Consider the following 12,251-nt stretch of genomic DNA (forward strand, 5'->3'; position numbering starts at 1 on the left):
AAAAAAAAACACTGAATCAATACCGATTGCACCACACCGAATCAGCATTTGACTGGCTCACACCATCTCTAGCTTCTAAAGAATCATCAGGTCATATCTGTCATTATTATACTGGAGGAGACTCATTGTCCCCTCAGGAAAGGTAACTGTTGTCTCTGCTTTTTGGGGAGCCATCCCCTGTTGGGCCAGACTTGATTAGAACAAAGGAAACACATATCTCTGTAAAGTTGAATAGAATCTGCACTACCATGATAAACAACCTTTGTCTGGGAACTGGAGTAAACCTGAAATCAGAGGTGCGTCTTTAACCCAGGACAGTTTCCATTCAAGGAAACCCCCACAATTCCAAAGGAATATAATTCTGATCCTGAGAAAGATTCAGGACTGCAAGCCTGTGACCCGACAAGGGAACCAGGTTCTGCAGTCCGCGGTTTACAGTGTATTTTTTTGTAATGTCACATGACTGTTTTGATGTGACTCCACAAGGAGAAGCATGATTTCAGTCCGCTGTCAGCTGCAGTGTAACATTTGTTTTTGTCATGTCGTTTTCATCGTGTTGTTCATTAAACCTTTTGCTTAATCTTTCAATTGGACCCAAGCCTCTCCTTCCTCCTCAGAAATCAAACAAACGTCTTTTAGAATTTCTTAACACTGTCTGGATTCACCCTGCAGAGATCTGAGGAGCAGTTAACCATAGTCATAGTCATACTCAGAAATCCACCAGAGTTTAGAATTACAACACAAAGAAAAGAGGAAGGTAACGGACATCCGGCCTAAAAAGAAACATCCGGTGGAATTTCCGGCAGCACCTGAACAATCCCGGAAATTAAACGTGGTTGATATATAGACTACGTTTACACTGACGTGTTCCAGCTGTTGACGAAGACTTACATGTCCTTCCATGCCCTCTAAGGGGCTCCAGTCCCTCCAGCAGGTCCGTCCTGCCCTCAGTCTCATGGTCTCGTCAGGCCACTGCAGCTCCTTCCGCTTCGATAAGTTAATGTTCTCCAGCACCTGACCGACATCGGCAACCTGAGCAAATGGCACACAAGAATGACATGTGCATCACAGAAGGGCTGAGGGTCGTTACTCAAAGAGATTTATTTTAAAAGTTACAATGTAGAGGTGTGGAAACATGCGGTTAAGATGCATACCATATGACCCGAATGTCTCTGGTTTGATTCCAAACAGGGGCCTTTGTTGCATGTCATATCACTCTCTCTACCCATGCATTCATCTCCACTTTAAAACGGTCTAATAAAAGGCAAAATGCCACCAAAATAAGGTTTATAATGTTTTTTCTTCTTCTTCTTTTTGCCTTTATTTGACATCTTAGTGTAATAAGAGGCAAGGAAAAATGAGGGACAGAAAGAGATGACATGCAACCAAGGCATCGGAACAGAGTAAAAGTTGTACTTTTTGTCACAAATTATCATTATTATCAGTATTAATGTAATTATAAAATGTTAAGCTCTAAAAATTCAATAAATGGCCTATATTTAAATTATATGCATAACAAGAGTAGGAGTCTGCAGCCATGCTAGCGGCTCAGTGAGGCTGTACCTGGACTAAATGCTAACATCAGCATGCTAACATGCGTGCAATAATAATGCTAGCATGTTGATGTAGATATTATATCATAAATATAATGTTTACCATGTTCACCGTGTTATTTTAGTGTGTCAGCATGTTAATATAAGCCAATTAGTTTATACATTGCATTACTAGTTGTAAATTGTGAAAGTTGTCGTAATTGTAAATGTAAAAACACGTTTCTGAGGTCACAGTGCTGCTGCTTTTTATGTGGTTAAGAGTAAGACCTATCAGTCAGTGAGCTTAAGATTTGAGACTAAACAGAACTAAGAGACAGAACACAGGCAACTGGATGAGAGACACAAAAATCTCTCTGGCACAGAGATTTCTGTTTGTTGATTTAGATTAATGCGTAAAAACTGAAAAGCTGCTGCTAAATTTCTCTAACTGTGCCAGTGCTATTTCTTTCCTGCTTGATTTTATTTTTTTCTCCATAAGACCTACAAACCTGCACTCTGTAAGAGATGTCATCTCTGCGCACGGTGGAGACGGCGGGGTTGTGTTGTTGCGGGTGGTGGTGGTGGTGGTGGTGATGGTGGTGGTGGTGATGCTGGCTGAGCGGATCGGTCACGGTGCTGCACATGCCGTCGTTGCCCAGCAGGCCCACCAGCGTGTGCCGTTTGCAGGGAGGGATGCTGTGGCTGGAGAGGGAGGCGGAGGGGCAGGCCGGGTCGGACGTGGAGCCCAGCCGGAGCTGCAGGGAGGTGGGGAGCGTGCGCAGAGACAGCTGGCTGGTGGAGGAGCGTCGGCAGGGCTCCAGGCCGGTGGTGGAGGTGCGAAGGGAGGAGTGGCGGCTGCTGCTGTAGCGGTAGGACGACGATTGACTAGCAACAGAGGCTCGGGCAGGGGAGTGGCGTACCAAACCCGACTGAACAGACTGGGAACTCTGACTGGTGCCTGGACACAGGGTGGAGAAGTCAGACGCAGACCATATAGAGATTAGAGGAGCACTTCGGTGATTTAGTGTTGCAATCTCAGAAAATGTGGGGATTTTTTTTTTTTATTATTATTGGTAAAAATTATAGCAGCAGAAGACAAAATATCCTGGATTTTAGTCCCCAGTATGGGTCAAACTCCAAAAAAAGCTGGATCCTACATTTCCCACTATGCAACTTAACTGTGTCTTTAATGAGACCCTCCCTGCTTAATGAATACCTTTCTTTCAAACTACACATCCAAAGTTGACAACACAAACACCTTTTATTTAAGTTCATATTTAAAGATGGCTCCAGTCAAATTTAAACCTAGTTAGTTAGTTTAAAAAGAACTCGTGAAGACGAATTTGTCACAATATTCTTAATATTAGTGGTTGTCAGGTTCAGTAGTTCTCACCCAGAGTGTGCGGCTGGTACGTGTGAGACGGGGCAGGTCCGGAGGTCCCACCCTGCGACATTGAGCTCTGCTGAGAGTCACCCCCCGTCCCATTCCCACTGCCACTGGACAACCCCCCTGCATCTGAGTCCTCAATATTCCCTCCACTGTTACAGCCAGCACCACAGCCTTTCCGTAACCTACAAAGACAAGTTGAATAGCAGCCGTTATTAAACTACATCAGATTAAAAAAAAAACACAAAGGAGGAAAGAGAAACATGGTCGACAGGTCGCACGGCCGCACTCGCGGCCGAGTGGGAAAATATTATTTTACTACATTTACCACTAGGTGAAGTCGCATTGGAGCATTTTTCACTGGGTCCGGTTAGCTTTCACACTGCATTTTGTCAAACAAATGTCACACGGTAGAAACGCTTGCTGGTCTGTTGGACAGAATATCCGAATCAGAATTGCCGACACACTTCCGGTCTCAGAAATTAGGGAGCGACACAACATTTATAACGTCTTGGGTTCTGCTTTAGTGTTTCTAGTATTTCAGAAGAAGGCGAACGACGAGCAGCTGACAGACAGCGAGTGAAGGAGAGGGTGGCCCAGAAGAGAGAGAGATGATGATGTGTTGTCACACGGACGACCAAGCGGTGTGGTCATATTGGGTTATGGATTTGAAGGTTATCATCCCTTATATAAGTCCGTAAATTGTGTGCAAGGTTGAAATTTCAACCTAGTAATGCACTGTTTTTGGTTCATTTCCTGTATCGCGTTATCACCTAAAGTGAACTGTGGGAGCCACATATTGTATGTTGTTTATGGTCTCATTTATATTATTAATTGATTATTATATTGTGCACTTATATTGTAGGTGGTGGGCGTATTCATCGCGGTTTGAAGTGATAACGTATTGGTTTGCTTCCCCTGTTCACCTGTTGGTCTTTTTGGGCTTTGACAGAGAGGGGGGGGTGAGCCTGGGAGCGACACACTTTCTGTTGACCGCCGCACTAACACGCTTATTTCCACTCACAAAGTAACTTGGAAGCAAACCGAGACCCCCCCGTTTTGTGGTTTTGGTCCGCCCCAGAGTTCGAATGAGATTTCACACCACGCCAAACGAACTAACTATCTGACGAAATGCTCCTTAGCCCAGAAATCTAGACGCACCCTAGCGGCAGGAAATGTAATTTGCAGCCAGGGTCAGACTAGCAACTCTCCGTTGGCTTGCGAGCTGGAAAAACCAAATTCTGGTCAGGCCAATCACATCGTGTATAGAGTCGGTGGGCGGGGCTTAACATAAGGACGGCAGAGTTGCGACGGTTCGGCGTGAATTCCCTGCTACTTGAAAACAAAGAAGATGGCTGCTGCTGCTGGCGAACAGCGGTCTTTGGAATCGGCTTTAGCCGCGACTCTGGAAGACTCGGAGTTAAGCACTGAAGTCATTCTTAAAAAAGGAAGATGTGTTCGGAGTGTTTTGCCGACCGGATACGGCAAAAGTTTAATCTATCAACTAGCGTTGCTCTGGTTGGCAATAAGTGCAGAGGGAATTTGAAAGACAGCTGTTTATCCCGCCCCTCGGATTGAGCCCTGCCCAATGGTGAGTTCCCAGACCCAAACATCTTGATGTGGGTCTGGCTTGTCAGGCTACCTTAGTCTGTGTTTTCACAAGCACCACACTTACGTCCATCCATGCTCTGCCGTGCCGCGCTACATCCTTATATACTGTCTATGGCTACATCCTGTAACGCCCTGCAGCGCCATGATATGACATGAATTACTACAACTATCATTTGAAGTCACTATTCCATTATCTTTAAAGTGACTATTATTGCCACTGTTGATCAAATCCCCAACCGGCACTGTCAGACACCGCCTACCAAGAGCCTGGGTCTGTCCCAGGTTTCTTCCCAATAGGGAGTTTTTCCTCGCCACTGTCGCACTGCTTGCTCATGGGGGAATTATTAGAATTGTTGGGGCTCTGTAAATTATGGAGTGTGGTCTAGACCTGCTCTATCTGTGAAGTGTCTCGAGATAACTCTTGTTATGATTTCGTCACCTTCCTAAAATAATTGCCTAAGTCATTTTTTAACAAAAATGATTTGTTGCCTAAATCATCTCCTCATGGTGCTGGCCATCTCTGGTAAAACTGCCTAAATCCTCAGTTGAACAGGTCATGTGATTCTACACCTTTAGTATAATTGCCTATGTCAAGCATGTGACTTAGGCAGTTTTATTTTTTGTGTTTTCTGAAAAACCTGAAAAAAATGACTTAGGCAGTTATTTTAGGAAGGTGACGATTTGATACTATAAATAAAATTGAATTGAATTGAACTTAACCCACTGAACTACAGAGAGCAACGCACCTGTGCCAGGTGCTGACAACAAAGTTTCGGATATTCCCGATGCTGATGGGGCCTCCCAGGATGTGTCCGAGCTGGGGGTGCGTGTTGCAGTACGAGGTGGTCAACGGAGATACATAGATGGGATATCCGATGGGCTGGTCGCAAGAAGAATTGATCATGTTTCGCAGAGCCTGCTTGGCGTTCTGAATGCTCCCGCGCTCCGGGTTTCTGTTCCTCAGGAACACCAGCTCCTGCTGCTGCCCTGCCCAAAGGCCTCGGACGCATTCTTTGTTCACCTGCAGCACAAGAGGTGAAGTTCTCATTATGTACTGTGTCAGCCAAAAAAAAATAAAAAAATAATCAAGGAATCAAAGGCTACATTTGAATCGGTTGCAGTTCTCACCTTGATGACACGGAAGCTGAGGTATCGCCGATTGAGCATAATGATTTTGTACTCGTTGGTGCCCTCGTCGAGGACGTGGCGCAGGGCGAGGAGCGACGGGGAGTTGGACAGCACGGCGCTCCTCCAGGCTGGGTCGCCCTCGTGGGCGATGACCAGGTTCTGCTGGTGGGAGGAGATGGCCTCGAACAGAACCGCCGGCTCGTCGTACTCATCCGGGGACGTGAAGTGGTCCTAAAAGATGGGAGGGCAACGCCTTATGTTACGGATCAAATCGGATCCCGAGAATGAGGTCAAAGAGGGTTTCACGTGGTATCGAAAACGTGACGCCGGCGTCGTCTCACCTGGTGTAATTTGAGAGACATTCGGATTCCAGGCACCACAACTTTCCTGAGCAGTTCCATGTCTGCGAAGATCCACTCGTCTCGCACGAAGAGATGCGGAAATCTCCCTTAAATAGTGCATGAAGTCCGTAAAGGAAAGACTCCAGATTGCTGTGATGGGAAGAAGAGATCGAGGACATATAGTTTTGTTATGCACATAAGGTTTACATTTTTTTTTTTTTTATCCAGAGCACAGACAGAAAGAGAAGAAGAAAAGAAAACCTGGGTATGTGTATGCATGTATATGTAGTCAAGCACAAATGTGTCCTTTTTCCACATTACTTATCTAATAAAGTATGCTTCTTTATTCTTTTAAAAGTTACAGAGACAACATCAAAGACCTGAACGTCCCAGAAAATTCTTGCTCTTCTGGGGGCGGGTGCCACCCTGGGCCCCCCCCACCTTTGTTGAAGTTTGAAGCAAGTTTATTGAAAGTGTATTACACTTTATTTTTATATGGTTCTGTGAAAAAGATCTTGACAACCCTTTGTCACATGACCAATGAATGTTTCCATGATGACTATCCACATTTTTGCATTAAGAGCCCATAGAAAATGTGTCTTGTATTTAGATACACAATTTGTTGAAAATAAAAACAAGTGAAATTAATAATGAATGTTTTATTTAGCAAAATGACATTGTGTTGTTCTATCCTATCCAATATTTCCTATACTTCTTAGCAGATTTTCTATGCTGTATTCTGATACAGCCCGTGCCACCCCACCTAATGGAATCGCCCCTGCTGTTACATGTGTTGCATTGTCTGGCCTACATAAGTGAACTCTCTCGTGGCCCTTACAGCATTAGACATGGTGAACTTAATATAATTAAGAGGACTAAATAACCTGGACATATGATGGGCAGCTGTTCCCAGAGCTCTCCTTCCCAGCACACACAGGCCGAGGCAGAGCAGCACCAGAGCTGAGTCTCTCTCGCTGTCCAGCGGCTACAAACAGAGCAGAGACAAGGGAGATTTATGAAACACGTTCCCATTTGGTGCCAACTTTTACACAAAAATCCTATTATTATGAACACATTATTTTTAATGTGGGTGGAACCGCAACCCTTGGCCATGACATTTTTACTGCCTTTTATCACTTGTTAAGACATGTCATCTGACAACGCGTGACGCAAGTGCAGCACCCCTCAGGGAAGTAACAAGGACACACCATTCCTTAATGTTGATTCAAATCAAACCGCTTTGTACTGTAGCACTTTTGATCTTTTAGGGTTTTTTTGAATTATGAGCTTGAATTGTAACACCCTTCTCATGTATTTTTTGTTTCTTTACATTTTGCCAGAACATAGCGCTAAAATAATCCCTGCAATTTTCATCAAAACTGGACCGGTGGTATCCAGTTGACATCACATGTGACATTACATTTTGATATGTTTGTTTTTAATACAACTCATAATGAGCCAAGCTGTATATAGTAGTGTTGTCTTTTTTTAGTGCCAGCCCTTTCCACAGCGTTCGATTATTTTTTGTTTAACACATTTTATTGATTTTTGCCAATAAAAAGACAATTCTTTGTTTAAATCTTGGTTGTACAAAAGTGTAGTATAAGTGGTATAACATAGTAATATAGTAATAATCCCTGCTTCCCACCCCACCCTCATCCAACCCACTCATCCCAACCTCAACCCCATCTGGTCCAGACCCTGCAGTCTAAGAAATAGACACATTAAAAAGGTATAATAAAGTATGTTACTACAGTATACAGTAAATACATATCAGTCCCTCCAGAAAAATGTGATTATGTGATCGCATAATTCAATGCATAATCAGCCGAAGTCCGCATATTTATTTCAAATACGCCGCACTTTCGCCACATAAATTGCCGATTTCCGCGCAAAATATGCAGGGCTTGCATGATTTCATAAATCCCCGCATTTTCGTTGCAAAAAAAGTCATATATATCTGTTGGAGGTTGAATTTGACATGTACTTTGAGTCTCTTAAGTTGGTATCCAATAAGAAAGCTATCTTAATATCTGATGTCTACTCAAATTTCTTTGTTTAAGTGCTCCTGCTGTCTATATTATTAACGATTTTTGAAAGTCTGTCTCTTTTGTAGCTTTTATTTCCCTCTGTTTAGACTATTACTTTTATTTTTACTTTAATATTATATTATTTGTATATATTTTTGTATCGTATTTGTTTACGTATTGCGATGACTGAATATCTGTAAACTATTTTTTGAAATAAAGTAAAAAAAAAAAAAAAAGCAGGGTGTTGGGGGAAATCACTTTTTTTTCCCTCTTTGTCATCAAACCGCAGTTTTTGCATGTTCCCGCAATTTCATCGCATAAAATTGCATAAATATCCCGCATATTCCATCGCATTTTTTAAGAAAACGTGCCGCATAATCAAGGATTTTTTGCCCGCAACAATCACAAAAAAACTCTGCATTTTTCTGGAAGGACTGACATATAAGGATGTATGATGATTGACTATGTATTGTTGTATGTTGCGTCTGAATGTGCCGGACCACAAATGAAGTTCATTCACGGGGAAAATAAAGTTCTTTTGATTTGATTTGAAGAATGATTTTGAATCCACAATTACCTTGGCCCTCCGGGAGTTGCAGTACTGGATCCAGCCAAGGTAGACCGCGCAGAAACTGTCCCTGGAGATGCCTGCGAGTCGATGGTCATAGTCCTCGTCGATGTTGGGATTGAAGGTGGGATCCAGGTCGACGTAGTTCCTCTCTCCACATCCCCGCAGGCCGTCTTTCATGGTCTCATTAGCCAGCCACTCTTCCAGTTTGGGGGAGGCGATCACATAGTAGATGATACCCTGAGACCAGGAAGGGATGATGCATTTAGATCATATGTAAATAATGTGAAAGTTACACCTTCATATAGACAGGTCTTTGTTATGTTCGTTATCCTGCTTAAACATCACTTCTGTGCCTATTCCTTTATTTGTTGGTCTAATAACTCGGACACCGCAGGCACATTTGTGAAGGCTATGAAAAATAGCGTGGAATGTAAAAATGTAACGTATGTGAAAAATAACCGCTGAATAAAAAGATATTTTAGTATAAAAGTTACACCTTGTTCCTTCTTTAAATTTAGATTAAATTAGATTTTTTTTTGCCTTAATTTGATAGAATAGCTGGAGCGGAAAGGGGGGAGAGAGAGAGCAGGGACGACATGCAGCTATGGGCCACAGCTGTAAGGGCTAAGCCTTAGTTTATGGGGCACACACTCAACCGGGTGAGCTACCAGGGCGCCCTGCTACACCTTCTTTTTAACAGCTAGCTCCCACTTACCTTGACATAGTAGGTGGTCAGGATGCGTCGTAGATCGAACACCTGCAGCATGGAGGCGGCGCTGTTGTCAGTGATGCTGTAGCCCTCCAGCACGTATTTGGTGACCAGCACCTCCCAGGCCAGCCAGCGCTGACCAAAGGCAGCATTAAAGGACAGGATGTGAGGGAGGTGGCCCGGCTCGCAGCAACAGCAGCCCTCGTCTTCCTCCACCCCCTCAGTGATGGCCTCCACTTCCCTCTGCTGGCAGTAAGTTCCTACGGAGGGACATATCAACAGATTCAGAAAGACAGAATACGACTGTAACGTCAGTTCAAAACTTATGTGGTGACGCCAGGTTGTTTCTGTAAACTGTACAGCAACTATGACAATTTGGAAAATAAGAGGAAATCTAATTAATTAATTATATATATATATATATAAAACGGAAACAAAACAACAGGCACGCCGCACACACTTGTTTGGGCTCGCGAGCCGGCCAAAGAGTAGCAGGCCAACGTTACGTTTTGAGTGGATGGCGAGCGCGAGACGCCGAAATGGATGCCAATAAGATTCTGAATGTAAACGTTTACTTTTAAAACGTTATCGAGTGGGACAGTAGTTTCACGTATACACAGCCTGTACTCCACGGAGAAAGCAGCCACACTGGAACTGCTGCAGAGTGCAAACGCTGTCTCATCAACCGGTGATCACTGGACGTCAGTGAGTAATCAAATTATTTACATAGGAGTTACTGCACACTATATTGACTATGTATATCAGCATACGGGTTTAGGACTGTGTTGTTTGTATCGGGGTTTTTTTGACTGTTTTTGTCATTTGGGACATTGTCCACCCCCTTTTCTGTTGTTACATTCCTTATTAGAAAAATGTAAAGGTTACAAATGTCCTGCTGTGGCATCTGGTTTAGGACCATTTTGTTCATACTGTATAAGCAAAGTGTTAGTGTTACATCTCCGTTAGGTTAGGTACTTGGAATTATAATAATAATGACAGATTCACACATTTTTCTTTTGTTTCCAGTAAATAAATAAACAATCACAAATCTTAAAAGTCAAGTTCATAAAGTAACTTTCCTTGCATTCATTTGATTCCCAATCAAGATACATTGGTAAGAAGTGCTTTCCATTGTTAATATGTACTTAAAAACGCAAAATAATACAATTTTATTCATGTGATAAAAATACATTTTGCGATTAATCGCGATTAGAAAAATATATATATCGTTTGACAGCCCTAATATACTGGTTAAACACCAATGTTGACACACTGGTACAGATGTTGTACAAAATAGATAATACTTTCAACAGTGAAAGAAAGTTGCTGACAGACAGGTGATGAGTGTCATGCTCTGAAGAGTGTTTCCAACTCAGTAAAAAGTTCACAGCTTGTCACATGCGCTCTGTTGCAGCCAATTTGTTATACAGCAGAACACTATTGGCTGAAGTCATGCTGATAAAGCATGCACAGGTGTGTGTAACAGGAAGATAAAGCACAACAGGACTAATATGCTGGAATGCTCTTGTCACAAACAGAAATACTAGTACAACTGGTTACTGATCAACATTAATTATCTCTTCAATATCCAGACCTAGCACATGTGCTGTACTTTGCAAATAATTTGGGGGTGTTTCTTTTAACCTGCTTGGAAAAACAGGCCGTGGAGTTTTATTAAATCTGTACAAATATGATTTGGAGACTGAAGGTGGAATTCACTGAGAATATACACTGTCATGACACATGAACCCTAACCCTAACTTGTCATGACAAAAGCCAAATGACACTTAATGACAGAAGCGTTATGTCATGAACATTTATGACTTGTTTATAATGTTAATGACACGTTCATGACAGTGTCATGTCACTCTTATTTAGATACCTTCAAGTAAAGTGTAACCATATTTTCAACCCTTCCAAGCTTCAAAGCCCCCCACTGTAACTCCGGGCCCCCTTCAAGGGGTGCGCCCCCCCCCCCCTCCAGTTTGGGAACCACTTCTTTATAAGTTCACTTTAATATTTAATTTCCCACAGCAGTTATTTTTGGATAGTTATGTTACGGCTTGTGATGCTACAGTGACATCTTGTTTACGTAGTTGACTGCTTTTTGATTGGACGGTGCTACAGGTGTTTCCTAGGAGCTAAATAATACATTACTTATGTCTTTACTGATTTACTAAATTGAGATGCATCATTAGACCTTGTGTCTTAGCTAGTAGTGTGAAACTTTCTAGTTGTTACCAAGAACATAGGGAGGACACAAACTTAGTGATGGACTAACAAAGAGCTGGTGCAAATCAATCCTAATCATCACTTGCAAATACCTAGTGACGCTGATCGCATTAGCTACAGTACAGTGTAATATAATCACAACTCCAGACACATTTGTTACCACTTTCTTCCTTTTGTGTGTCACACATGGACCTTCTCACCTCTGAACTCCAGCCCTCGGAGCTGAAAGGTGACCAGGCCGTTGCCGATCTCGATAAGATGCACCAGAGCGTTCAGGTAGTCGGAGGCCAGGATGAAGCAATCCCCTGTGCTGAAGTTGCCCCATCGGCCCAGGAGGAGGTCTCCACACAGGCTGTGCTGCAGGGAGCGGGTAAGGTGCTCGTAGAAGATGGAGTTCAAATTGTTGTCATCAGAGCCTGAAGAGGGGAAAAAAAGAAGGGCAGGTTAGTAAAACACACATGGTTGCATTGTATGTTCAGTCTGATATCAATGGAATAAACTTAGGAATGTCAACTTAAACACAAGTAAGAGTGCGGAGAACAGTTATTTGAAATCCTTTGTGCTGCCAAAATAAACGTTGGGAGGGGGAAATCAACTTGAAACGATTTGAAAATGTAATACTATGTCCTCACCGGGATTTCTGTCCAGCTGAGATGCCAACCGCGTGTTGGAGTGATCCACTCTCTTGGTGCTACAAATGGAGAAAGTCA

At 42.9% G+C, this 12,251-nt stretch overlaps 1 protein-coding gene across 1 annotated transcript in view; it reads right to left on the reverse strand.

Moving 5' to 3' along the window:
* The window catches only part of pcnx1 (pecanex 1), a 51,583-nt gene that overhangs the window by 2,092 nt on the left and 37,240 nt on the right, over positions 1-12,251 (reverse strand). Inside the window, 12 exon segments of the mRNA XM_039786471.1 lie at positions 892-1,032; positions 2,042-2,490; positions 2,926-3,104; positions 5,277-5,551; positions 5,659-5,889; positions 6,000-6,085; positions 6,088-6,149; positions 6,884-6,984; positions 8,607-8,837; positions 9,316-9,569; positions 11,742-11,957; positions 12,174-12,232. Of these exon segments, the coding sequence (XP_039642405.1) occupies positions 892-1,032; positions 2,042-2,490; positions 2,926-3,104; positions 5,277-5,551; positions 5,659-5,889; positions 6,000-6,085; positions 6,088-6,149; positions 6,884-6,984; positions 8,607-8,837; positions 9,316-9,569; positions 11,742-11,957; positions 12,174-12,232 (2,284 nt within the window).

The sequence above is a fragment of the Perca fluviatilis genome, chromosome 20 (genome assembly GCF_010015445.1).
Source record: "Perca fluviatilis chromosome 20, GENO_Pfluv_1.0, whole genome shotgun sequence".
In the NCBI taxonomy this organism is placed as follows: Eukaryota; Metazoa; Chordata; class Actinopteri; order Perciformes; family Percidae; genus Perca; species Perca fluviatilis.